This window comes from Zalophus californianus, chromosome 11 (genome assembly GCF_009762305.2).
Source record: "Zalophus californianus isolate mZalCal1 chromosome 11, mZalCal1.pri.v2, whole genome shotgun sequence".
Lineage (NCBI taxonomy): Eukaryota > Metazoa > Chordata > Mammalia > Carnivora > Otariidae > Zalophus > Zalophus californianus.
In genome coordinates this window covers 59,633,328-59,658,235 of record NC_045605.1, presented here as the reverse complement: position 1 = coordinate 59,658,235, position 24,908 = coordinate 59,633,328, and the positions used below count along the sequence as shown (strand labels likewise).

General features: G+C 54.8%; 4 protein-coding genes across 6 annotated transcripts in view; 2 read left to right on the top strand and 2 right to left on the bottom strand.

Annotated features, from left to right (window-relative positions):
- Positions 1-763: 763 nt before the first annotated feature.
- On the top strand, positions 764-6,329 carry CHRNA10 (cholinergic receptor nicotinic alpha 10 subunit). Its single transcript, XM_027580283.1, has 6 exons — positions 764-862; positions 1,194-1,378; positions 2,670-2,815; positions 3,218-3,372; positions 4,104-4,636; positions 5,345-6,329. The coding sequence occupies exons 1-6, from the start codon at positions 837-839 to the stop codon at positions 5,800-5,802; spliced, it is 1,503 nt and encodes a 500-aa protein (XP_027436084.1). The 5' UTR covers positions 764-836; the 3' UTR covers positions 5,803-6,329.
- A 681-nt stretch (positions 6,330-7,010) lies between these two features.
- Positions 7,011-16,351, bottom strand: ART1 (ADP-ribosyltransferase 1). Its single transcript, XM_027580079.2, has 5 exons — positions 16,229-16,351; positions 11,173-11,293; positions 10,151-10,922; positions 9,042-9,083; positions 7,011-7,304 (listed from the first exon to the last, which is right to left on the bottom strand). Exons 2-5 carry the CDS (start codon positions 11,236-11,238, stop codon positions 7,207-7,209), a joined length of 978 nt encoding a protein of 325 aa, XP_027435880.1. The 5' UTR covers positions 11,239-11,293; positions 16,229-16,351; the 3' UTR covers positions 7,011-7,206.
- Positions 16,352-18,692: 2,341 nt separating this feature from the next.
- Positions 18,693-22,214, top strand: ART5 (ADP-ribosyltransferase 5). Of its 3 annotated transcripts, none has more exons than XM_027580082.1 (5): positions 18,693-18,813; positions 19,235-19,449; positions 20,420-21,149; positions 21,743-21,775; positions 21,856-22,214. In XM_027580082.1, the coding sequence occupies exons 2-5, from the start codon at positions 19,393-19,395 to the stop codon at positions 21,969-21,971; spliced, it is 936 nt and encodes a 311-aa protein (XP_027435883.1). In that variant the 5' UTR covers positions 18,693-18,813; positions 19,235-19,392; the 3' UTR covers positions 21,972-22,214. The 3 variants fall into 3 exon arrangements, with proteins under 3 accessions (XP_027435883.1, XP_027435884.1, XP_027435881.1); XM_027580083.1 differs by lacking the exon at positions 18,693-18,813 and adding an exon at positions 18,895-19,034 and having other exon boundaries at positions 21,859-22,214; XM_027580080.1 differs by lacking the exon at positions 18,693-18,813 and adding an exon at positions 18,895-19,034.
- Positions 22,215-22,855: 641 nt separating this feature from the next.
- LOC113915365 (short transient receptor potential channel 2) overlaps positions 22,856-24,908 on the bottom strand; it is a 38,888-nt gene continuing 36,835 nt past the window's right edge. The window contains 2 exon segments of the mRNA XM_035723084.1: positions 22,856-23,247; positions 24,115-24,244. Of these exon segments, the coding sequence (XP_035578977.1) occupies positions 22,856-23,247; positions 24,115-24,244 (522 nt within the window).

Here is a 24,908-nt window from a genome sequence, read left to right as displayed (position 1 = left end):
CGGCTAAGGCTTAGCCCCATTCCCACCAGGATGGGAGAGGTTTGCTTGGCACAAAGTGCCTAGCCTGGACAGATGCGCTCCATCTCTCATTGAAGGCAGAGGTGACAATCTAAAGGGAGCCTCAAAGCAGGTGGGGGGATGGGGTAACTGGGTGATGGGCATTAAGGAGGGCACGTGATGTAATGAGCACTGTGTGTTATATGCAACTGATGAATCACTGAACTTTACCTCTGAAACTAACAATATGCTAGATGTTAATTAAAGGAATTTAAATAAATTATAAAAATAAAGGGAACCTCAAGAATTCAGCAGTGGGGACGCCTGGGTGGCTCAGTTGTTAGGCGTCTGCCTTCGGCTCCAGTCATGATCCCAGGGTCCTGGGATCGAGTCCCGCATCGGGCTCCCTGCTCAGCGGGGAGCCTGCTTCTCCCTCAGTCTGCCTCTCCCTCTGCTTGTGCTCTCTCTGACAAATAAATAAATGAAATCTTAAAAATATAAAAAAGAATCCAGCCATGGTGGCAGAGCTAGGAGGAAACACCATCCACGGCTCTGGCCCCTCACACCCTTAAGCCCAGTCTTTTGCAGATCCTGCCCCAGCATCTCTGCCCTCCAACGCCCCACGCTGGCCTTGAGCTGAGCCTGGGTGCCGCGTTACAATTTGAATAATTCAGGTCCCAGTAACCTGAGGTGTCAGCTTCGGTTGCTCTGTTCCCATGGGCACAGGTGTCCCAACCCTGTAAATAACCTAATGAAAAGGACAAACAGGAGGGGCCTGCAGCCCTGTGCCTCAGAGGGCTCAGGGCTGATGGAGAGTCCCTGCCCCTGTCCTGCTGAGAATGTGCCAGGCTCATCCGGAGTCCAGGTATGGGGGACAGAGAAAGGAAGTTAGGGGGCTGAAATAGAAGGAGAAAGGAAGAGAGTGGAAGGAGGAAGACCGAAGTCAAAGGGGCAAAGAGCAAGAAAGAGTCCCAGAGGAAACAACACAAGGAAATGGAGACAGAGGGGCTGAGCGAGAGGAAAGGGGGTTGGGGGATAGAGACAAGGGCAGGGACAGAGGCCAGAAGAGGCAAGGCGCAGTGGAGGAGAATGAGCAGACGCCAAGATCAAGTACTAAAATCCAAGGGCAGGTACAAATAGGAGGGTCAGAGAACTGAAAAGGCCGCAGGGATCTCAGTCTTCCTTCTTACTTCCAGGTATCGTCCACACCATCCTTGCCAGCAAGGCCTGATGCCGCCCTCAGTCGGGTCCCGAGGCTCACACCCAGAGACCTGCCCTACCTCTTGCTGTGGCAGGACCGTGGGGCCCAGGAGCCACCGCCTCAGCCTCGGTCTCTCTCTCTCCAGCCTGGGCCTTCTGTTTCTGTTCTTACCGCTTCCAGGTGTGACGTGCAGTAAACCGGCCCTGCCTCTCTGGGCCCTGCGGCTGTTCCCTTCCTCCCCAAATCTCTCTCCACAACCGGTTTCTCTTTACTACTGTTCTGGGCACAAGCACTCTATCTGGGTAGCATGGAGGACAGAGGTGCTGAGGAGGGTGACAGGGGACCTGCCTGCCTGGAGTGGGAGCAGTGATGGAAAAGCCAGGGGGTAGGGGTGGGGCAGATCATGAAGGACGTTGAATGCCAGGCTGAGTTTGGACTTTATCCAGCAGGCAATGGGGAGCCACTGAATAGTTTTAAGCAGCTACCGGCCTGGTCAGACTTGAGTGTTTAAAGGCCTGATCTCAGAAATGTGGGGGAATGTTTATAGAGGCTGCACCCGCAGCAGGAGCCATGAGGAGGCTGCTGCTGGGTCCAATCAAGCTGCAGGGGCGACTAGACATTCAAAGGATGCCCAGCAGCATGGCTGAGAGGACCTGGGTACTGGTTGGGTTGCAGGAGGAGGGGGCAGAAAGGAAGGATAATTCCCAGATTTCTGGCTGAAGTCATGGTGGGGGGGATGGGTGCTTTGCTGAGAGGGGGAACACAGAACAAAGAACAGGTTTCCGGTGCGGGGGGGAATGAGTTCATATTTGGACCTACAGAGTTTAAGGTGCCAATAGGACATTCAGGAGTGAACTGTTGTATTTATGGGTCTGGGGCTCAGGAGAAAAATCTGCGCTAAAAAAAAAAAAAGCCAACGACAGGATTCTGGGGAACAAACTTGAGTCAGGGGCTGAAGACAATGTGGTGTGTCACAGAAGCCTAGGGAAGAGAGATTTTTCAAGACGGAATGGCCCAGAGCATCAGAAGCTTTGAAGAAATCCATAGATGTGCGGCTAGATAAGTGGAAATAGGTTTGAGAGATGGCAGGGGCTGGTGGCAATGGGGTTCACAACACCTGGGTGAGAGGCGGGACTCTTGTCGCCTGTTTGGGCCCCTCTGACATTTGCAGTAGGGCAGGCAGAACCCAGGTCCTTAGGAAGGGAAAGGGTGGGGAAGAAACCTGTCAGCCTTGCTCCAGAAGACAGCAGCAATTCCCTCCTCGGCCTCCACATCACTCTTCCCAGGAGGCAGTCCAGGGAGGAACGAGAGCCGCAGCTAGATGGACAGAGCAGACCTCAGGAGGACCAGTCAGGTGGCTGTGAGATAGCAGAGCAGGTGACAGGGCCCCAGCCTTGCGCGGGGGGAGGGTGTGAGCAGAGGCCCCTGGACAAGGGTCTCAGATGGACAACCTTTCTTCCTGGTCCCGCAGAGTGCTTGGGAGCCGAGGGCAGGCTGGCTCGCAAGCTCTTCCATGACCTCTTCACCAACTATACAAATGCCCTGAGACCTGTGGCAGACACAGACCAGGCTCTGAACGTGACCCTGGAGGTGACATTGTCCCAGATCATCGACATGGTGTGTTGTGGTGGTAGTGTCAAGGAACGGGTGGGGGGGTGGGGGGGTGGGGGGTAATGAGAGACTAGGATTATTCTCCAAACATTTCTATAAATGTTAATATTAACAACAATAACAGCAGATACTAACTGCTGGGTGCCCACAGTGTGCCCACCACTTTGCACACTTGCGTTCCTGCCTAGCAGGGATTATCACCCATGTAACTACTAAGGAAACTGAGGCCTAAAGAAGAAAAGAAACTGCCAAGGTCACATAGCAAGGTCAGGCCCGGGTAGGAACTGGACTGTGAGCCAGCTGGGTTTGTGGGTGCCCTCCCAAGCTCTGTAGGTGAGTGTGTACACACAGGGAAGGGTGTGCATATACATGTGTCCTCATCTGTGCCCACTCCCTGCCCCCCACCAGGATGAGCGGAACCAGGTGCTGACCCTGTACCTGTGGATCCGACAGGAGTGGACAGATGCCTACCTACGATGGGACCCCGACGCCTACGGTGGCCTGGATGCTATCCGCATCCCCAGCAGCCGCGTGTGGCGGCCGGACATCGTACTCTACAACAAGTACGGCCTGCCTTGGCCCCTCCCCTCTCCGAGCCCCTCCCTACGGTTGCCCTGGGCTCTAGGTATGCACTGATTCCCCAAACCCCCAATCTAACCTGGTTACCCCGCTGCCCTGAAGCTTTTCCCCCGGACGCTCCTAAGCTGCCAGGAGCTCACAGCCCCTCCATGACACCCCCTCTTCAACCTGTCCCAAGCCAACCCAGGCTGACTGCCTCCTGGGAACCCACTGTGTGGTCCAGGGCCAGTTCCGTATCTCTCACAGAGAGGGACCTGGGGGTCAAGTGCCTCTCGATGACAAACTCCTCCCTTGCAGGCGGGCTCCAAGTCTCTGAGGACTCCCCAAGGGCCTGCCTAGGGTAACTTCCTCCAGGGCCTAACCCTCTGGAGCATTCCTTTATGCCACCTAAACCAGTTCTGTGTTTCCCAGACAACATACGGCTCTGCATATTTTCCCCGGGGGCCCTCTAGGAGATTCGCAGATCACACTAAGCACCCCGGTGCCAGCTTTACAGTTGTGTTTTCACACTGCCCTGGCCTAGATCTGTGTCTCCTTTGGGCCCAGCAGGCGCCACCCCTTCTAAGCCTCTGAAGGCACAAAGGTCCCTCTCTGCCACCCCCTTCTCTGCGTGGCCCCTGGTAGCCACAGGACCCCTGGTGGTCAGAGTGTCCCTGCAGGGGTCCGCCCGGCCTCCGCCTCCGCCTCAGGGAGCCCCGCCCCGCCTGCCCCGCAGGGCGGACGCACAGCCGATGGCCTCCGCCAGCACCAACGTGGTTCTGCGGCACAACGGCGCCGTGCGCTGGGACGCGCCGGCCATCACGCGCAGCTCGTGCCGCGTGGACGTGTCGGCCTTCCCGTTCGACGCGCAGCGCTGCGGCCTGACGTTCGGCTCGTGGACGCACGGCGGTCACCAGCTGGACGTGCGACCACGCGGCGCCGCCGCCAGCCTGGCCGACTTCGTGGAGAACGTGGAGTGGCGCGTGCTGGGCATGCCGGCGCGGCGGCGCGTGCTCACCTACGGCTGCTGCTCGGAGCCCTACCCCGACGTGACCTTCACGCTGCTGCTGCGCCGCCGCGCCGCCGCCTACGTGTGCAACCTGCTCCTGCCCTGCGTGCTCATCTCGCTGCTCGCGCCGCTCGCCTTCCACCTGCCCGCCGACTCGGGCGAGAAGGTGTCGCTCGGCGTCACCGTGCTGCTGGCGCTCACCGTCTTTCAGCTGCTCCTGGCCGAGAGCATGCCGCCGGCGGAGAGCGTGCCGCTTATCGGTGAGCCGCGAGGGCGCGGTGCGGTGCGGTGGCGGGGTGGGGAGAGGGAGGGGCTGGGGAGAGAGCCGTCCCCTCCCGGAGACTGTCCCCCCACCCCGGCCGCTGCTCGCCGGTCTCCACCCTCCACCGGGGCTCGGCGGGGGAGCGGGACCTGGACTGCCCAGCAGAGCAGCCCCAATTCCGTGCGGGAGGGGGGCGCGTCCTGGGAGCATGCCTCATTCAGAGATTGAGGGGAGAGGAGTAGGCCCCTTCCAAGAAGGACACCCCACCCCTCACCTGTCATAACAGGCAAAACGCCTTGATTCTGGCTGTGTGCCAGGCCCTCTCCCAAGCACTTGACATTTTTGAGGCACCACCACAAATCTCTGAGGTAAGGTTGTTATCCTAGTTGTGCCAAAAGGATCAGTAACTTGCCCCAGATTGTGCGTGTACCATTTGAGAGTGTGACTTTTCACGGACTGTGGGGGAGTGCAGCGTCCAGCAGTGAGGAGAACAATTAGGCAGCAGGTAGCTTCTGAGAACTCACTTATAAGAAGAGGGGATGAGGAGATCTTGGCCCTTACGTCCTTCCTGGCTCCATCCATTGGGATTGGAGGGTCCTGAGAGCCTCACGGCGGGTGAGCTGGTGCCTGTTTGTGTTGAGGCGGTGGGCAAGCTCAGGCCCCCTGAGTTCTTGTTTTGGGCCCTAGCTCACTCTCTCTCTTGCAGGGAAGTACTACATGGCTACCATGACCATGGTCACAGTCTCCACGGCGCTCACCATCCTTATCATGAACCTGCACTACTGTGGTCCCAGTGCCCGACCAGTGCCAGCCTGGGCTCGGGCCCTCCTGCTGGGACGCCTGGCAAGGGGCTTGTGCGTGCGGGAACGAGGGGAGCCCTGTGGGCAGTCTAGACCACTCAAGTCACCCCCCAGTCCCCAGCCTCCTGACGGAGGTGCTTGCCCGCCAGCAGTTCCTTGCCGCGAGCCACAGTGTCTGTGCCGTCAGGAAGCCCTACTGCGCCACGTAGCTACCATCGCGAACACCTTCCACAGCCACTGGGCTGCCCAGTGCTGCCATGAGGACTGGAAGCGGCTGGCCCGTGTCATGGATCGCTTCTTCCTGGGCATCTTCTTCTCCATGGCCCTGGTCATGAGCCTCCTGGTGTTGGTGCAGGCCCTGTGAGTCCCAGGGGTCTGGTGCAGCCACAGCCCCTCCAGACCGGGATGGAAAGGCCAGGTGGTTGTTGGCTCTCGGATAGGCCACCCAGTCTTTCCCCACTGTGCCTGAGAGCCGGGGCCACCCTCACTCCAGGATCAGCACTGCTGACTTCACAAACCACAGGGATCACTTGTCTATATGCCCTAAACTTTAAGGGAAATCCAGAGCTTGCCACTCGCCTAATTCCTACAGAAGAGGAATTCTAAGAAGGGCCAAGGTCGAAACGCAGTCCTGGAAGGACAGAATTGAATTTGATGCTGCATGTTAGAGATTTTGGTGGCGAGAGTGCAGGTTACATGAGAAACAGAACGACCGTGTTTCCTTGTCTTCTCTTCCTTCCTTGGTGGCTGTTGTGTTAGGGACTTGATCGTGCCTGTCCCTGCCTAGGGACTCATGGAAGGGGATTCGGGATTCATTCTCTCGTTTCCAGAACAGGAGGCCACACGAGGATTTGGCCCCAAAGCCCCAAGTCATAATAAAGAAAGTGTGTGCCTAGCACCTCTTTAATGTCCTATTTTACCCTTGGGGCCTATGGTAGTAAAAGTTGGGGATCCAGGTTTGTCTCTGTAGAGACAGGAGCCTTAGGACGCATAGATCAGGGCAGAAATTGTCTTTGCTGACAAGAATTCAACTGAGCATTCAGTTGAGACCCTGGCAGAGGACCTAACGCTGTCTCTGCTGTCTGTCCTGCTCTCTACCCTCTGGAGCTGGAGTCAGTCCACAGCATTCCCACACACTGACATTCAGAGAGCTTGAAAGTGGCCAAGGTGGACACGAGCCAGTCACAAGGCGTTTGTTCCTTTCTGACTTTCCCACGTTGTCTGGCACTACGTCTGTGCTTTAGACCCAGTCCCTGCCCTCAGGAAGCTCACAGTCTGACATGAAAGACAAACATTGACACGTGGTAGAGGGAAGCAGCCAGGGACCTGTGGGAGCAAAGAGACAGGGCCCCTAACCCAGCCAGCTGGGAGGGGTCAGAGAAGGCTTCCTGGAAGAGTGAATAGGCGCTTTCCAGGTGCATATGTGAGCCATTTGAGTAACATCAGCAAATACCATGGCCAAGTGCTTTCCTCCCCAATCTTTCCCCAAACTAGTTTAATCTTCAATCTCCAAATGAGTGGTTGCCTGCTGTAGAGACTCCCACCCCCATTCAGTGACTCACTCTTAAAGCCTTGGGGAAGGCTCAGTCCCCAGATTCCCTTAATTCTCCATCAGCAAACCTGGCAGCTGCCAGAGAAAGTCCCAGAGTTTCCTGCAGAGGGAGTCACCATGGATCCTGGCTGCTCTTAAAGCACATGCGAGGCCGATATCCCCATGTCAGGTCGAGGAAGCACGTTGGGCAGGCGGGGCTGTTCAGTGTTGGATGGATCATGGCAGGCCTGGACTCTGTGGAAAAGTTCCCCCGACAAGGAACCAGAGCAGCAGTAGGAGGGACCAGACTGCAGAAGGGGGGCCTTGACCGATGGCTGTAGGAAAAACAGAGGCAGAGAGAGAGGTTTCGGGACAAAATGAGGTACACAAACACGTTGAAGAGAAATGAGCACAGTGGGCTGGAAACACTGACCCACAAGGTGCAGTGGGAGCCAGAGATGGAGAGCAAGAATTCAGGGAGAACGGCAGGCAGATGAAAGAGCCCTTGGTCCCCTTGCAGAGGTCCCTAGGAGGGTCTCTGCCCCTGCCTCCTACTGACACAAATGAGCCATTGCAGTGTGGGATGAACAAGGGGAAGCCCCATGTGAGTGGGTTCTAGTGACGCTCATCTTTGCCCCTCTGCCCAACCCCTGATTACTGGTGGACTGGGATGGGGGGATTTCTAACCTTGTCCAGTGCTTGAGATGACATTATCAGCACTCAAGCTGGTTGGAGGCTGGAGATCTGGATTCTGACCCTGGCTCTGCCACTGACTCATTCTGTCCCCTTTGGGCAGGTCACTTCTGTCTCTGGGTCTCCCTTTACTATATAATGAGGGTAATACTCCCTGTTCTTCCCTCTTCCAATATTTTATTATACAGTAAGTATAAAATGAGATGGTGTCTGGGGAGAGGTGGGGGCCAGGTAGTGTGGTGGTTCAGAGTTTGGCTGTCTGGACCCCACCCCTTACTAGCCCTACTGTGTGTAGGGCTGGTTGCTTCACCTCTCTGGATCTTAGTTCCCTCCTCTGTAGAACAGGGGCAATGACAGTGCCTACACCACTGGGTCGTGGTGAGGATGCCTGGAACTCTGAGTGGTACTATGTCATGGAGAATGGTAGGAACAAAGTAGAGGCTGGAGCTCCTTCCTGCCCACTGTTCACAGAGCCCTGGTGGAGGGAGGCGGGCGGGGCCCAAGGGGGAGTAGTGGCTGTAGTTTCCCGGCCTATTCCAGTCGGTTCCCCTGGAAAAGCCCCTTCCCACCTAGGGAAGTGAGGCCCAGGCAGGCCCAGGTACAGCAGGTATTCAAGGGAAGAAAAGAATCACAGCTGAAAGGGACCTGGGGATCATCTAGTCTATATGCTTATTTTTTTTAAAGATTTTATTTATTTATTCATGAGAGAGAGAGAGAGAAGCAGAGGGAGAAGCAGGCTCCCAAGGAGCAGGGAGCGCGATGCGGGACTCGATCCCAGGACCCTGGGATCATGACCTGAGACGAAGGCAGACGCTTAACCATCTGAGCCACCCAGGCGCCCCCTAGTCTATATGCTTATTATACAGATAGGAAAACTGAGGCCCAGAGAGGGATTGATTGGTCAGAGAGAGAGTTAGGACAGAGCCTGGATGAGAGCCCAGGTCTCCAGCACCCAGGGCCTGACCTTGACCTTGGAAGATGGTCTAAGGGAGCCCTGGGGGCAATAATAGAGACAGTGGGTCCTGAAGCTGAAGGAGAGGGCCCAGGGAGGACGGTGGGAGTGGCCCTTCCCTCCATCCCCAGTGCAGCCCGGATCTCTCTGGGGCCCGGCCCGATCAGTAGCCTCCTGTGAGGGAGGGGGCAGCACCAGACTGGGGGGCAGGTGTGTCAGCTTGCATGACCGCTGCCCCATACACACATATATGTCCTCTAAGAGAGGTTCACCACCCCCACAGGGGTCTGCTTAAGAGGGTTTACTTGTTTTGATGGAAAGGGGATTGTTTTCTTTTCAAGACGGATGTGCATCCAGGAGAGGAGTCCAACCCCAGGGCAGCCTGCTTATCCTTGAGCTGAGCCCCACAGAAGCTTGCAGCTCTTACCTGAGTTACCCAGACGGCAAGGCCTAGACTTGCACTGCTTGTCTGTAGGGAAGAAAGAATAAAGAATCAAAGGTTCAGTAGCTCTCAGGACAGGAAGGAACCCCAGAACCCTGTGGTCCATCCCCAGCTTGTTCTCAGAGAAGCTAGTACATTTTCCCCTAACTCAGCTTCCTTCCAGTGGGACCTCCCTTGCCCGCGTTTGACTTGACTCGTGAGCCCCACAGCTAGAAGGGAGCCAGCCTTCAAAGCCAGGGTCTCTTCTGGGTGCTCCTCCTGCTTCCTTGGCCTGTAACTTTGCCTCCCAGTGTAACCACCTCTCCCACACCTTGTCCCAGCCAAGGAGGTACTGGTTCATGTACTTTGCATGTCTTCCTCACCTTCTGTCAACTCATGCACACCCACGATGCTGACCAAGGTGGGAATGGAAGCCCCACTGGACCTTCTCCCATTTTAGATGTGGTCCACAGCTCCAGCCAACATCCTGCCTCTAATTATGCAAAGTGGGCCTCACTCAGCCAGGACCCGAAGCCCCTTTAGAGATAAAGAACCTGGGCCTGCCCTCATGATTCCACCTCTGGCTGGTCCTGAGGGACAGACAGTCTGAGCTAGGACTATGGGGCATGGCACCCGACTGCTGTCTCAGGACCCCACCTGCACCCCCACCCAGTCCACACGACAGCACAGGGTTTCCATTCAGCCGAATACACGTGCCCCTTCTGGAAACTGAGTTTGGGCCTCTTACTCATACCTGGCAGCAATGGTCTGGGTGTCAGTGCTGTGGCCGGAAATTAATTGCCTTCCAGCTTCCAGCCGGAAGAAAAGCCTGACCAGTTCCGTTTGGCCCTCAAATGGCCACCTGCCTCGGTCAGGAAACCCTCTTCAGCCTCCGAGCAGGCAGGTGGCCAGGTCCGGCTTAGGTACCTCCAAGGACAAGTGGCATACTCCCTCAGAAGGTTGTCTACCCTTAGATGTACAGGGTGGAGGGGCAGAGGGACAAGACTGGGTCCCCTTCACTGTTCGTTTGATTGTGATATTGATGTACATGTCCCCTGAGACCGAGGGGGAGCCCGTCGTGAGCACAGGTGATACCCGGTGTGCGCCCTACCTACCTTTAATGTACTCGCAGTTGTACGTGCTATGCTTGCCCAGGGCCCGGAGGTAGATGCGGGTGGGGCCCTGGGCGGGTCTGCTGGCATTGATCACCTGGAAGGTCTCGAAGGGGGGGATCAGCACCTCCTCCTCCCCAGGGAAGAAGGAGTAGCCCTTGATAGGTGCCCCAAGGCAAGTCCAGATGCCAAAGAAGGTGTCTTCCCCAAACTGCTGGGCTGCAACATTCTGCAGGGACGCAGAGGCGAATCCCCCCAGCCTGACGGTGGCCCCGGGCCCCGCCGGCCGGAAGCGCAGGCCGTGCACCCCTCGGAACACCTGGCGGCACTGGGGAGGACGCTGGCCCCTGCCCAGCAGCTGTAGGGCCTCGGTCAGCAGGAAATGGAGTGTCTTGAAGGAGAAGTGGTGGAGGTAGTGGGCTCTGGAGCGGCCCGCCTCGCGCACGGCAGCGTTGAACTGCTTGTGCAGGGGGCTGTTGGCAGTGTAGGCCAGGAGGGCCACGCCGTGCTCATCGCGGAAGCCAGGGGGCGGTAGGGTAGGCCTGGGGCCCCACTCTGGCCCCCAGGCCTGGCGGTCCTGCCACCGGCTGCTTGCCAGCGCCCAGCCATCAGCGTACACCTTGTTGGCCTGGAACTCGGTTTCATTGAGGTGTGGGAGAGTGGCTGTCATGGCGGCTGCACAGCCGGCGTACTGGTCATCGAAGGAGGCTGGGGCCATGTCCAGGGGCAGTTCTTGAGAGAAGAGGTCTCGTCGAGTGACGGGGTGGCTCTGGACCTGGCGGAGGCAGAGCAGTGAGGACTGAGAGGGTGAGCCTCAGGAGAATGGGAGCCTATGGAGAAGGGCACTGAAGGCGCCAAAGTAGCTGCGCTCTCAGAGACCGGGGTCGGGGGCTGTTCCCCAGGCCGCGCGAGCCCCACTGGAAATATCAGTGGTTCTCTCCTCCCGCGGCCCCTCCTCCCGGAGTTCAGAGCAAGCCAACATTGCAGCTCCTTGCTGGCCTGGGCCCGGTGGGGGAGCATCGTACCTGCTGCAGTGCTTCCATGAGGCCCGTGCACACAAGCAGCAGGGACAGCACGGCAGGTGTCTGCATGTTCGCGGTGGCCCTGGACAAGTTACTGTCTCTCTTTGCGTCTCAGTTTCTTCATCTAGAAAATGGGAATGTTAATCTGTACAGTTTAATAAACATTAACAGACACCTAGTTTGTGTCACTCCCAGTGCTCAGCACAGAGTCACAACATAGAAATGAAGGCTTAGGGCACCTGGGTGGCTCGGTTAGTCAAGCGTCTGCCTTCGGCTCAGGTCGTGATCCCAGGGTCCTGGGATCAAGCCCTGCATCGGTCTCCCTGATTAGCAGGGAGCCTGCTTCTCCCTCTGCTCCTCACCCCCCTGCTCGTGCTCTCTCTCTCTATCAAATAAATAATCTTAAAAAAAGAAATGAAGGCCCAGAAGAGAGAGAGGACCCTTCTTGCTGGAAGGAACATGGGAGACTTCCTGGAGGAGGTGTTATCTGAACAGGGTCTTACAGGAAGAATAGGAGAAGAAGGCTTCAATCAGTGGAGACTGGGATAGGAGAGGGACTTGGGGTGGGGAAGGCGTCCAGGGCAGCAGAAATGAGAAGAGCAAAGGTATTGGATGTCAAAAGTGAAAGACATTTTGTCCAGCATGGCAGAGCTTGCAGTGAGGGAATGTTGGAAAGACTGGGGCCCGTCATGAAAGGTCTTGACGGCCACGGTAAGAGATCTGGGCTTCACCGCATGGGGGATGTGAGGCTGGAACAGGTCCGGGACTGGCCAGCTGGTGGGGCCATGGCAGTACTCCAGGGACAGGATCCAGCCACCACCCCCCACCCCCCGCCCCGCTGCAGTCCTGCTGCGAACTGAGCCGTCCTCCCCTAAGCCCTCCACTGCTTCCAGGGCAAGGACAGGTGTAGACCCCCAAGGGGTGAGGGAGAGGGTCTGGGAGATGGGGAGAGGATGGGGTGGGGAGTGAGGCTCCAAGAAGGCAGAGTCCCAGCAGTTTCTAAATCAGTGCTGCTGCTTCTTTGTTTCTTTCTTTACAAAGTAATGCCTGCTTGTAGTGAAAAGAAAGAAGTATGAATGAATCACAGAGTCCAATCCCCGGTTTTCTTTCTCTGTCCATGTCGTCTCTCACTGGTACCCATGCCTGCTGTTACCGTGATCACAGTGTCCTGTAGGACCATTTTTGGTGCATGTGCGAATAATTTAATATTTAAATATGCAGACACACATCGTTTTCTGTACACAGGCTGGTTTGTCTTTTTTTTTTTTCCCCAAAAAGAAAAAGGAACATGCTTTTACATACATATCCTGTAAGCTTTTCTCCAGGAAAAAATATATCAGGGGCGCCTGGGTGGCTCAGTCATTACGCGTCTGCTTTCGGCTCAGGTCGTGGTCCCGGGGTCCTGGGATCGAGTCCCACATTGGGCTCCCTGCTCAGCGGGAAGCCTGCTTCTCCCTCTCCTACTCCCTCTGCTTGTGTTCCTGCTCTCGCTGTGTCTCTCTCTGTCAAATAAATAAATAAAATCTTAAAAAAAAAAACCAATATATCAAGGACTTCCTTCTACATCATATATACATATCTACCTTATTCATTATAATGGCAGCATGGAATTTCATAATGTAGTTAAACCATAATTTGTTCAACCATTTTCTTATTGATGGACATAGATTTTTTTCCCTAATTTTTTGACATTTTTGACATTACACATAGTACTTCAGTGAACATCTCTGTGTAGAAATCTTTGTCTACTTGTGTGCATATTTTTATAGGAAAGATGTCAAGAAGTTATTTGATGTTTAAAGGATATGAATTGTTTATTTGGCACTGCCAAATTGCCAGAGGCACTGGTCTGCCCGTCCACAACAAGGAAGAGTGCCCTTTCCTCTACATCTTTGCTAGTGCTGGTTACCATGATCTCTTTTGAACTTTCACTTAACTGGTGGCCACAGATGGTATCTACTTTTTTTTTTAAGATTTTATTTATTTATTTGACAGAGAGAGGGATCACAAGTAGGCAGAGTGGCAGGCAGAGGGTGAGGGAGAAGCAGGCTCCCCGCTGAGCAGGGAGCCTGACACAGGGCTTGATCCCAGGACCCTGGGATCATGACCTGAGCTGAAGGCAGACGCTTAACCAACTGAGCCACCCAGGCACCCCTGGTATCTACTTTTTAATTCATATCTCTGCTCACTAATAAGATCAATCTTAAGTTTAATTTTTACTGTTTTAAAGTTTTAATTTTCTAAAGGTAATACATTTTCATTGTTCAAAATTTAAATAGTCCAAAAGGCACACAGTGAAACACCTTTCTCTCACTAATTCCTCACCCCATCTCTCCAGAGGCAGCCAACATTCCCATCTTCTGTGTGTCTTTCTAAAGATAGTCTATGCACATATAAGCAGATTCACAGGTATTTCTGTTTTCCTCCTTTTAAAATGGCAAGACAGTTAGTGGTTCTTTATCTTTGGGAATCTGATGAAAGCTGAAAATGGATACACGTACCCTCACACAGTGTTACATGAATTTCAGGTGCTTATGTCTCTGCCCCCCATCTCAGGTTAGGCATCCCTGCTCCAGAAGCCCTCTGGTTCTTGGAGGTAAATGTTGATGGTTCAGCCCCCCCCCCCCCCCGCCCCCGACACACACATCCACACACAGGTGCAGTGGAGAGTTCTGGTACATGCTGACACCTCAGCTCATGCCGAGCTTCCTACCTCTAGTGCTCCATATTATTTTTGTGTCCAAGGCTTTCTCCATCACCCTTGTAAGCTTGCTCAGGGCAGCCCCAAAGTGCAGGGGATTTAGTGTTCCCAGGGACAACCTTTAACCAAGGAGGGGTGGTAGTCAGATTCTCTTTGCTACTGAGGGTGCCAGGGAACTAAGCCCCAGTTGACCACAGTGGTCACAGTGTGCTCATTAACACACTTTTTTGGGGGGGTGCTTTCCTCTCTTCTCCATCCCACTTTGCCACTCTTTCACTTGTATTTTCTGGGATCAACTTACAAATAAGCTCACTACACCCAAGTCCTTGTCTCTGGATCGGCTTTTGGGGGGAATCTAAACCGAGAGAGGGTCTTTTTGGATCACATACCGTCAGAATGTGGCCCAGAACTGTCCCTTTAGCCGGGACCCCAGAATGACCCACATAAGGAGCAGACCTGAGCCCAGCCAGCAAAAAGGAGGTCAGCTCGGACAGACTGGCAGCCTGAAGCAGAGGACCCCGATCAAACCCACTTTAGCCAATCGGTAGCCAACCTGAAGACCCATGAGCATGAGAATAAATCTTTGCATGCCACTGAGATTGTGGCATGTAGCAAAATGGTTATACAGCAAAAACTCACTAGGCCAACTCCGGCTCTTGCTGCCTCTCTGTGGCCCTTGTTTCTTTCCCCATATCTGCCCTGCAAAGACAAGGCAGTGAGAGAGAGCTTGGAGGCTTCAGAAATCCGACTGAGGACATCGAATCATGTGGCCTAAGATACTGGCAGTGAGGATGGACCCAGAATTACTAGGTATAATTTACTAGACTTGGGTGTCTGATGGGATACAGGAGATGCATCAGAGGGAAAAACCAAGGATGACATGCAGGTTTCCATGCTTTAGGTTGCCGACACAGAGGAGGAGCAGAGTGGACTTTAAAAGCTCATCCTGCCCATCCCAGCACATGGTAGGTGCTCAATAAAAAATGAATGAACCATCATCTTTGGAGGGGAAACAGTGAGTTCAGTTTGGCACGTGTGGACTCTCAAGGGGCAGATGCCCGCGAGATAAAAGAATGGACAATAAGATGAGACATTTGAGTGATATGTGTGTTGAAGTCAGAAAAAACATGAGATCCCCAGGGAGAGAGGAAAAAGAGGGCTGAGCAGCAAAGGGAGCTGCTTGAAACCAGAGCACCGGTGGACCAAGACACCTTGGGTTTCTAGAAGCTCTTCACTTGGGTCCCATGAAGTACCGCAGTATCTTTGTGATAATTCCCCTTTAGGCTTCATCTAGCTTGTGGTGATTCCTGTTAACTTGCCATCGGACGAGTCTCATGTAATATCCATCCCCATTATTCACCAAGTCACCCAAGATGGTCACTTCATCAAACACATTTGATCGCTCATCAAACACTGAATTAGTTGCCAACTAAAGGTTAATCACAATATGGGTCCATCCTAGAAGCTCCTTCCCTTTCCCCATCCCTTCCATGGCTCAATCTGCCCCTGCCTCCCCCTTGATCTCCACTGTCACCCCGGCTGATCCCCCCTGCACAGAGCAGGGAGACCAGTGTTTCTAAAGTACAACCGGTCAGGTTGCTGACCTACTTAAGAACCCTCTGTGCCAAACCGGACTGGAAGAAATAACATACAGAGCAAAAATGCAGAGATGAAAATTATGAGGGAAGAGATGAGAACACATCTAAAGGGAAAAAAACCCAGCAAAATACAATTTCCCTCCACACCTTCAGGACAGAGCCCTCCTCATGCTGGCATTTGAGGTGCTCTGTCACCTTTGAGGTGCTCTCCACAACCTCTTCAGCCTTGTGCCATGCCATCCCCCCGCCCCCGCCCCGCCACCATGCTTGGCTTCTATAGAACAGAACAAAGCTGCAGGTGAGGCTCCATTCTTCCCTCCCTATGGCCCTGCACACATTGCCACCCTGCTATCCACTTTTCAAGACTTAGCTCAGGGGTCACCTTCTCCAGGGAGCCCTCCAACTTCTCTGTGATCTCCAGTCACCCTGTGCTTTCCTCGGTCACTGTCCTAATCATACTGTGCTGCCTTTATGTGTCTGTCTCCCCTGCTGGCCTGTGAGTTCCTCGAGGGCAGGGACCAGGCATGACCCATGCTGTGTCCCCAGAGCTCAGCCCAAGCCAGGCACAGATGAGGCCTCCTGGAATGTCTGCTGAGTCTGAGAGGCTTTCTGGGTGCAGCTAACAGTGTAGACCACTGCAAGAGCAGGTAAATTGAGGACTTTGGTGAGCAGTGTTGGGGGGAATGGGGTGGGGCCAGAGCGATGGCGTGGTTATGGGAGGCGAGAAAATGGAGGCACTGGGCAACCCCTTATATCTTACCTGCTCTTCTGTTTTTCCTCTCATCCTGCTCAGGGCACTTGTCGGTTTCTCCATCATCCAGACCCTCACTGAACATCCCCTTCTGGGGATGTGACTCCAAATCTCTTCCCCAGGAACCCCCCCGATTTCCCAATGTCCCCAGACCTTCCAGGTATCCTAAACCTCTCCATCAAAGGTGCTATGGTCTGAATGTTTATGTCCCTCCAAAGTTCATATGTTGAAATCCTAATGTCTGCTGTGATGGCTTTAGAAAGTGGGGCCTTTAGGACATAATTAGTTCATGAGGGCTCTGGGATTACTGTTCTCATAAAAGAGACCCCGCAGAGCTCCCTAGCCCCTTCCACCATGTGAGGACATAGTGAGAAGGTGTCGGCTATAAGCCAGAAAGAAGGCCTTCACCTGACCATGCTGGCACCCCGATCTCAGACTTTCAGCCTCCAGAACTATGAAAAATAAATGTCTGTTGTTTGTAAGTTACCCAGTCTGTGGTATTTCATAGCAGCCTGAGCAGACTAAGACAAAAGTTGCCCTGAGACTGTTCCTAACGACTCCTAGAACTCCACCATCAATACCCCAAATTTCCCCTTAAAAAAAAAGTCTTTCCCTGCCCTGTACCCAGGAGGAGGGTGGTGTGCCCCTTACCTAGGCCTTCTCTAGGGAAGCTGGTGTCGGTCTCCAATGATGGCCACCGGGGGAGGGGGAAGGCAGGTTTCTCCTTTATACTGTCAGTCCCCCACCCCTTGTACCAACACAGCTGCTCAGAAATGTGACACTCCCCCATCTATTTCCGGATGTCTCCTGAAGGCTTGGGAACACTAGCCTCTGCCCAGTCTGCCCTGGGCCAGTGCACCTCCCATAAAGAAGGGAACCTCTGAGGCCAGAGAGAAGGTGGGCTGAGGCGTCGAGGATCCAGGCTAGAACAACTGTCTCTGCACTGGGTTTGGCCCTGTGCACAGCACCGCTGTCCTCAGTATCTTTTTACTTTGTGTTCCTTTTATGTGAGCATGGGGACTCACCTAACGTGCAAGGAGAAATTTTCCCAGATTCAGGAGGCTGGGTCTGGCCAGCCCTGATTTGCTCTGTGATCTTGGAGGACTTTCTGCCTCACTCAGGGCCCCCGGCTCAGTGACAAAATTTGACTCCATCTCTTGGGGCCTTTCTTGGAGTTCCACATTTGGGGATGGGAGAAGCACTTCCAAGTGAGGAGAGGACAAAGCCCTGATCCCAGTGGTTCTGGTACCGGGGACTTATTTCAGCAGGCCTGGCTCTCCCAGACCCTGTCTTCTGTTCTAACAACTGCAGGTGCTCAGGGTCCTCCAGGGTGAGAGGCAGTCAGGATAAACAGGCAAGAGGTGGTTTTTCACAGTAACGGTGAACAGTAGAGGAATGGAATTTTTTTTTTTTTTTTTTTTTTTTTTTTTTTTTTTTTTTAGATTTTATCCGTTTATTTGACAGAGAGAGACACAGGGAGAGAGGGAACACAAGCAGGGGGAGTGGGAGAGGGAGAAGCAGGCTTCCCGCCAAGCAGGGAGCCCGATGTGGGGCTCGATCCCAGGTTCCTGGGATCATGAGCTGAGCCGAAGGCAGCCGCTTAACAACTGAGCCACCCAGGCGCCCCGAGAAATGGATTTTCTAATATAGGTGAACTTTGGGATGGTCCATCTCATTGGAAGGGGATTAGAGTAAGTGTATAGAGGCTGTGTTTGCCTGACAAGTGCTCTGGTTTTTTGGGATGACACTTTTCCCATCTCCCTCCCCACATTTCTCCAAGCCCAGACACACAGTTTGTCTTTTTTGGTCTATAGGAAGGATTTTTGTAGAAAGGATTCTAGAAGAAGGAAATTCTTTATTTTGGCTGGCAGCCTGAGGGAATGGGGCAGTGGGGATGGGGCTAAATGAATGAGCCAAACCAGGATGGAGGCCCTGAGGTAAGTCTAACCTATGCCCACCTCAGCCCCAGCAAGCAGAAAGCATCTCTTAAATCCTGACATTTGGGACCCCCAACTGCCCTGACCACTTTAGGAGTAACCCTCCCACCCCCAGGGCTCAGGCTGCCAGAAAGCTGTCCCCAGAGCTGCTTACTGATTTCCCAGCTGGTCCCTTCTCCCATTACTTCTGATTGGGCATCCAAAACTCAGAGCCAGGTTATTTATAGACAGGCCCACAGCAGGGGAGGGGAAAAGCTAGTGTTTATAAACATGGGGTCACCTGGGTCTAAGAGGTCCAGAGAGAGGGGCTGTGGAGGGAGAGGGGCTTGCCCCTGAGGATGGGAGACAGAGAGCTGGTCCAACCCTACTGAAGGGAAGGGGGCGGGTGGGTGCGCTCAGATGCTGGATCACGCGTGCCCCAATGCGTGGGCCGTATGCAAACTGCATGCAAATCAGCGAGTGCACCAGCAGAGAGTTCTTGGTGGGCGGGACCCTCGTGGGCCTCCCGGGTTTAGTGGTCTGAGAGCTGGGGGTCCGCCAGGTCGGGGCCCACCTGAGGGAGAGGCCAAGTCTCACAAGTCCCTCCCCCCAACCCTGGTCTCGTTCGGAGCCAAAGTGAATTCTGGAGAAAGAACTCGCAGTCCTAGGGAAGGGGAGGTACGCCCCTCGGCCCCTTCGCGCGCCACTCCCGCTTCCCCACCCCGTGTCCGTTGTTGCAGAAGAGAGGTGTCGGGTTACCGCCGCGGGGGCTATAGTTAGCCGAGGCACTTTGTTGATCGGCTAGACTCCCGGGACAGCGCAGCACCCGCCGGGACTTAAGCCCCCCGCCGGCCCGAGCAGTCAGTGTTCCTTCCCGCCGTCGTCCCTGAAACTTCCAGGTGGGTCCCTGGCTCCCCGCCCCTTACCCTCTCCAGGCGGAGCCAAATTATGGCTCCACCTTTACCATCGCAAGAAGGCCCCCCCCCCCCCGCCCCGAGCAGAAGACGCGGAGCATGGGGTCTAGTGGGAATCTGGGGAGCGGAGCCCTGGGGTTGTGCGGGGTACACATTGAAATCTAAAGCCCCGCCCACTCCCTTAGGCCCGCCCTTGGCCCCGCCCACACCCGCCTGGGCCGGATCCTGGACGGAAACCCTTCACACCCCAGAGGAAGGGATACTGGTCTTTGTCTCCCATCCCATCGCCAGTGCTGCCCTATTCATCTGGACCTCGCCCTCCCTTGAGTCGCCCCCAGGAAGGATGCTGGCGGCTTTGCTGATGGCTCTCAGCTACCTCGGCCTCCATGCCCTCTGGCAGGTAACTGGGAGAACCTACTCCTACCACAAAAGGAGCAGGTCAGGGGCAGACCTGAAAGAGGTGCACTGGGAGGCTGACTCCTCAAAAATCTTCCCCACGTACTCTTCTCTAGGTTCCCAGTCCTCCTAATCCTCTCCTTCTCAGGAACCTCCATCCCCAGAGGGAGCCCCAGGTTCCTGCTCTCTCTCCCAGAACCTCCACCTCCACACACTGGTCTTCTTAGGATCTTCCTTCCTTCATATCATTCCTCCCCACGTCCTGTCTGCCACCACAGGCTCAGCCCAGGCAAACTGGCTTGGGCTACCTGTGTGCTGCCGTCCTGCAGCCCCTCCCAGACCAGGGCTTGACCTCCTCCCCCCCCCCCCACGCCCCACCGCATGGTTTGGAATATGGGCTTCTAAAGCAGGAGGGCACTCAGGGGTCTCAGAGATTACAGGGTCTTGGTGTGCTGGCATGAAGGGGAAGAGAATCTAAGGATGCGGACCGGGTCAGGTCATCGGACATTGGCTGTATATTTGTATATCACCTGTATCCTGAGTCTTAGAGCCAGAACAGTGCTTGGAAGTCATCTAGCCCCACTTCCTACAAGGTGCAGAACTTCTCTAATGACAAAATGACCCCTTCACGCCGTACGGAAATGAAGATCTATATGCTGTCCTCACAATATCCCTGTGAGGTTGGAAGTAGCCTCAGTTTATACGTGGAGAACCTGAAACTCAGAAAAGTTTAGAGACTAGCCCAAGATCCCACAGCTAGTAGGCGGGGGAAGTCACGATTTGAACCCACGTCTGTCTCACTCCAGTGCTGTGCTATTTAAGCCCTTGAGCTCTTGCCAAGTCGCATACACTAGATATTTGGTCCTAGAAACAAGATACTGATGTTTCTGGACCGATCTGCCACCAGGGCCCCTGTCCAGTGCTCTGAACGTCTCCCCTTTCCTATGCGGCTCCTCTCTTTCCTACATTCTTAGGCCCAGGCTGTTCCCATCCTGCCCCTGGGCCTGGCTCCAGACACCTTCGACGATGCTTATGTGGGCTGTGCCGAGGAGATGGAAGAGAAGGTGGTCCCTCTGCTGAAGAAGGAGATGGCCCGCCACGCCCTGCTGCGGGAGTCCTGGGAGGCAGCCCGGGGGGCCTGGGAGCACAAGCGCCCAGGGCTCCCCTTGCCCCCTGGCTTCAAAGCGCAGCATGGAATCGCCGTCATTGTCTATACCAACTCATCTAACACTTTGTACCGGGAGCTGAACCAGGCAGTGCGGACCGGTGGCAGCTCCCGGGAGTTCTACATGAAGCACTTCCCCTTCAAGGCCCTGCATTTCTACCTCACCCGGGCCCTGCAGCTGCTGCAGGACAGTGGGGGCTGCAGCAAGGGACCCGGGGAGGTGGTGTTCCGAGGCATAGGCACCCTCCACTTTGAACCCAAGAGACTGGGTGACTCTGTCCGCTTGGGCCAGTTTGCTTCCAGCTCCCTGGATGAGGCAGTGGCCCGCAGATTTGGGAATGCCACCTTCTTCTCTCTAAGGACTTGCTTCGGGGCCCCTATCCAGGCCTTGTCTGTCTTTCCTGAGGAGCGTGAGGTGCTGATCCCCCCACATGAAGTCTTCTTGGTCACCAGGTTCTCCCAGGATGGAGCCCGGAGCCTGGTGACTCTCTGGAGCTATAATCAGACCTGCAGCCACTTTAACTGCGCCTATCTGGGTGGTGAGCCATGCATGAGGGAAGCAGGAACCGGCAGGGTGGGGGAAATAAGCCAGCACGCCCCTTCGGGACACCCGCTTGGTTCATGGGGGAGTTGAGGGCTAGAAGTCCGCTGGAGTTGCTGTTCTCTGTGACAGGTTCAGCCAGCTCCTAGAAGGTCTTAGTGTTTTCTGGATCTATGAGCATTCTCAAGTGATTCTGTGAATGTTCTCAAAATGTTCTATCCGCTGTACTGTCTAATTGACCACAAGAACCCGGTTGAGGTTGATAAGCAGAGGAAAGTGACAGGGGTGTTGCTTCAGATCTCAGGAGGCCCGGGGCTTAATGGGGTTGATAGGACGTGTATATGGTGTTCCTAAGTGCTGAGGCAGGGACGGATGGAGGAGCAGCAGGGGCCCGCCCGGGAGCGGTGATGGATCAGCAGTCTGGGGAGATTTCCCAGGGGCAGGAAGAGGAAAGAAAGTCAGAAGTCAGTGTTTAGGAGAAGGGAAAGCTGGATGGAGAAGGGGAATGGCCCACGCCAGGGCCTGGTGGGAAGGGAAGCTTGGGTGTGAGGACCTACCCACGCCGAAGGCCCACCGTGCCGTCTGTTGCAGGGGAGAAGAGACACAGCTGTGTGTCTGCACAAGGTGAGTAGCCTGCTGCCCCCTCCCTCAGCTGCTTCAATGCCCCCCAGCCCTGCTGACCCCTCACCTTCTCTTCTCTCCAGCAGGAGGGCAGCCAGATTCCACCTCCAAGGGGGACTTCTCTCTGCTTTCCTGGAAGACCCTGCTCTTGACCCCTGAAAGCCCATTGTCTGCCACTAGGAGTCGTAGGAACTCATGATCTTCCATTGAATGAGGGGGCTTCGAACGGCCTCGAAGCGGGAACGTGGTTTCGGACCCAGCCCTAGCAGCCATTTCCCCAGGGATGGGGACCTACCCAGCCATCTCCCCTCCCAACCAGGATGTGGGGGGATCTGAGGCCCTGGCAGGATGGAGGGAGCCCTGCTAGGTGGTAGGGATTCCCTGGGACAAGCAAGGGTGGTACTATGATGGCCACTCAATTAAACAGTATTGCAGTGTGGTGACATCACATGTCCTGACTGGTTTATTCCATGAGACGAGACCATCTACCCTGCTCTGGCCCTTGTGAGACTCAGAGCCTGACGGCCTAAAAGGATGACTTCTTGATCACTCCGAGACATGGTCCCCTGTGCAGATCCCTGTCACAAACCAGAACTTGCAAACCCAGAAGCTTTAACAGCCAGAGATTCCTCACAACCTCCCTGAAGGAAGAAAGGAAGGAAGGGGGACAGATGGATTCACTGGCCCATTTGTCAGATGAGGAATGCAAAGCCAAGGAAGGAAGCAACTTGCTCAAGGTCAAAGAGTTAGTGTTGAAACCAGGCTCCCTTCCTCCCAGTCCAGAACTCTTTCCATGAAAGATCTGAAAGAACTCAAAGTAGGAGCCTAAGCCCCAGACACCTGGGACCCCACAGCAAGACATTTCTCTCTGTCCTGCTCCCACAGGAGCCCATTTCAAGGGTGAGGGGAGGGAAATCTCAAAACCTGAAGAGACAGAGGTTCTTACACACTCTGGAGGCATCTGACATCCAGAACAGAAACTTTATTGAGGCAAGTGAAGCATCAGAGTCTTCTAAATGACACTTAGCCTCACCCATCTAGGCGGCTCTACCTAGCAACAGAAGATGGGACCCTCCCACTGTATCAAGACCCCGCCTTGATCCCCAAATCTTTCTCCTGGGGCAGGTCCCCAGCTGTCTCTGATTCTTGCTCCCTGTGCACTAACACGTGAGCTGGGGAGGAAGGGCCAGACTCTCCGGAAGCTGGAGTCTTAGCCCCTCGAGCATCCTGAAGCCCAGTTTCTGAAGGTACCTGGGTCCCCACAATCCCTGGCACTGTCAGCTCTGGGGTTTCAGGGATGGGGGGGCCCAGATTCTGGAAGCTGTTATGCACTCGGGTGATGTAGTGACTGAGGATGCCGGCACCTTCGGGTGTTCGGGGTGTCCCTCCCTCTGCCAGAGTCCTCCGCACACCAGCCACCTCGCTTTGCAGGCGAGACACAGTCTTGGTCAGCTCCGTCAGTCTGTTGCCCAGGTCTAGGGTTTGGGGGAAGTTGTTGATGGGGAGGTGTCTCAGAAGATGAACCTGCCCTGAACCACTTCTCCCCTCACAACAGAACCCCAGGGGACATCCTGCCTACGGGTCCTGAGGGAGTAGAACTGGAGAAAGTGAGAGACTGGTTCGTGGGCTGGGAGTCAGGAGCAGGCAGAGTCTGGGGTGGATGAATCTGAGAGGGACTGAGATGGTCATGAGTTCAGAAGATACAAAGAAGGAAAGTTTTGTGGGCCAGAGAAGGGATCAGGAGTCACAGGGATGGGCAAGTTTTTAGTGGGTAGAGATTCGGTCTCTGCCCTTGTCAGCCCTGTTCCCATCTACCCATCCTCAGGGCCAAGGTTGAATTACACCTCTGCTTTCTCCAATTTCTGGTCCCCTATCCTTCTACCTTTCCGCCAGCCTCTCAAAATAGTAGCTTCTCTATCTCCCTTGGGCTCCCATTGCAATTTGGTTCTCTCCTGACTAAGCCCTATCTGCCTACAAAGATGGTTTCTCTGTCTCACCAGACAGAAAGCTGCCCGCCCCCCAGCCCCGTGTCTCTGCTCTACACCACCCCCCTCCCTCCAAGATGAGGCTGGAACTAAGGGGACGTGGTGATGAATGTTGATTGAATGAGTGAATTAGAGACTGAGTGAATGAACGAAAAATGGGTTAAGTGAGTGAGCCAATGGGTAAGAGAGTGAATGAGTCAACGAACACAGGAACGAAGGATTGAATGAAATGAGTGGAATAAATATCTGAATGGCTCAGAGTCATTGAGTAGGAAGGCCACTCTGCAGGGTGGAAGCCTGGTGTGTGGTATTTATTCCCACAATGCAACGGGGAAGGCTTGGGGGTGAGCCACTAACCTTTCCGCCTGGTCTCCTCAAACTCCCGCTGGGCTGTCTCTATGTAGCGCTGTACCAGGGCCTTGATGACTCGGAGGCAGTAGGATCCGTTCTCTCCTTTCCCAGGCCCTGCCCCTGCCCCGGGATTGGCCTGGGATGGGAAGACCAGAGGGTGAGAGAGACTCTACCCACCCCAGCCATTCTGTAAATCATTGTGTCCTCCCCCAGACGATAAAGGATGGAGGCCAAGTCTGCAGACGCTTCTGGCCCTGGAGGCCACATAGCTAGACCCTGCCCTGGTGCAGTCCCGGAAGGCAGAAGGAGGTCGAAGCTGAGCAAAGGCTGAGTGGAAGAGAGCTGGGGTGGGCAGGTGAGGGGTGGAGTGTGGTGCAGAGGGCGGTGGGGGGCAAAGACAAAAATGTTGAGTCAGGCACAGGTGAGTTCTCTCTCCTGCCACCAACCCTACCTTGGTTTTCTTGAGTTAGTCCAGGTTAAGCCTGCCCTTCAAACGCTGCAGAGGGGGAAACTAGGGAATGTGGGGAGGCGTCAGCATGGAAATCATCATGCAAATTGGAATGATTGGTTTGGGGTCCAGGTATAGGCCCCGCAACAGTACCAAGAGGGCCAGCAGGCCATATGGATGGGGCAGACAGTGGAGAGAGAACAGAGGTGTAGCAAGCAAAGCGCTAGACTGGGGAGCTGTAGGCCCAAATCCCAGCTCAGTCACTTAGCAGCCCTGCGCCTCAGGCAAGTTATTCGATTTCTTCAGGCCTGAGGGTCTCCAAATTGAAGACTGAAATGGTAGTAATGCCTAC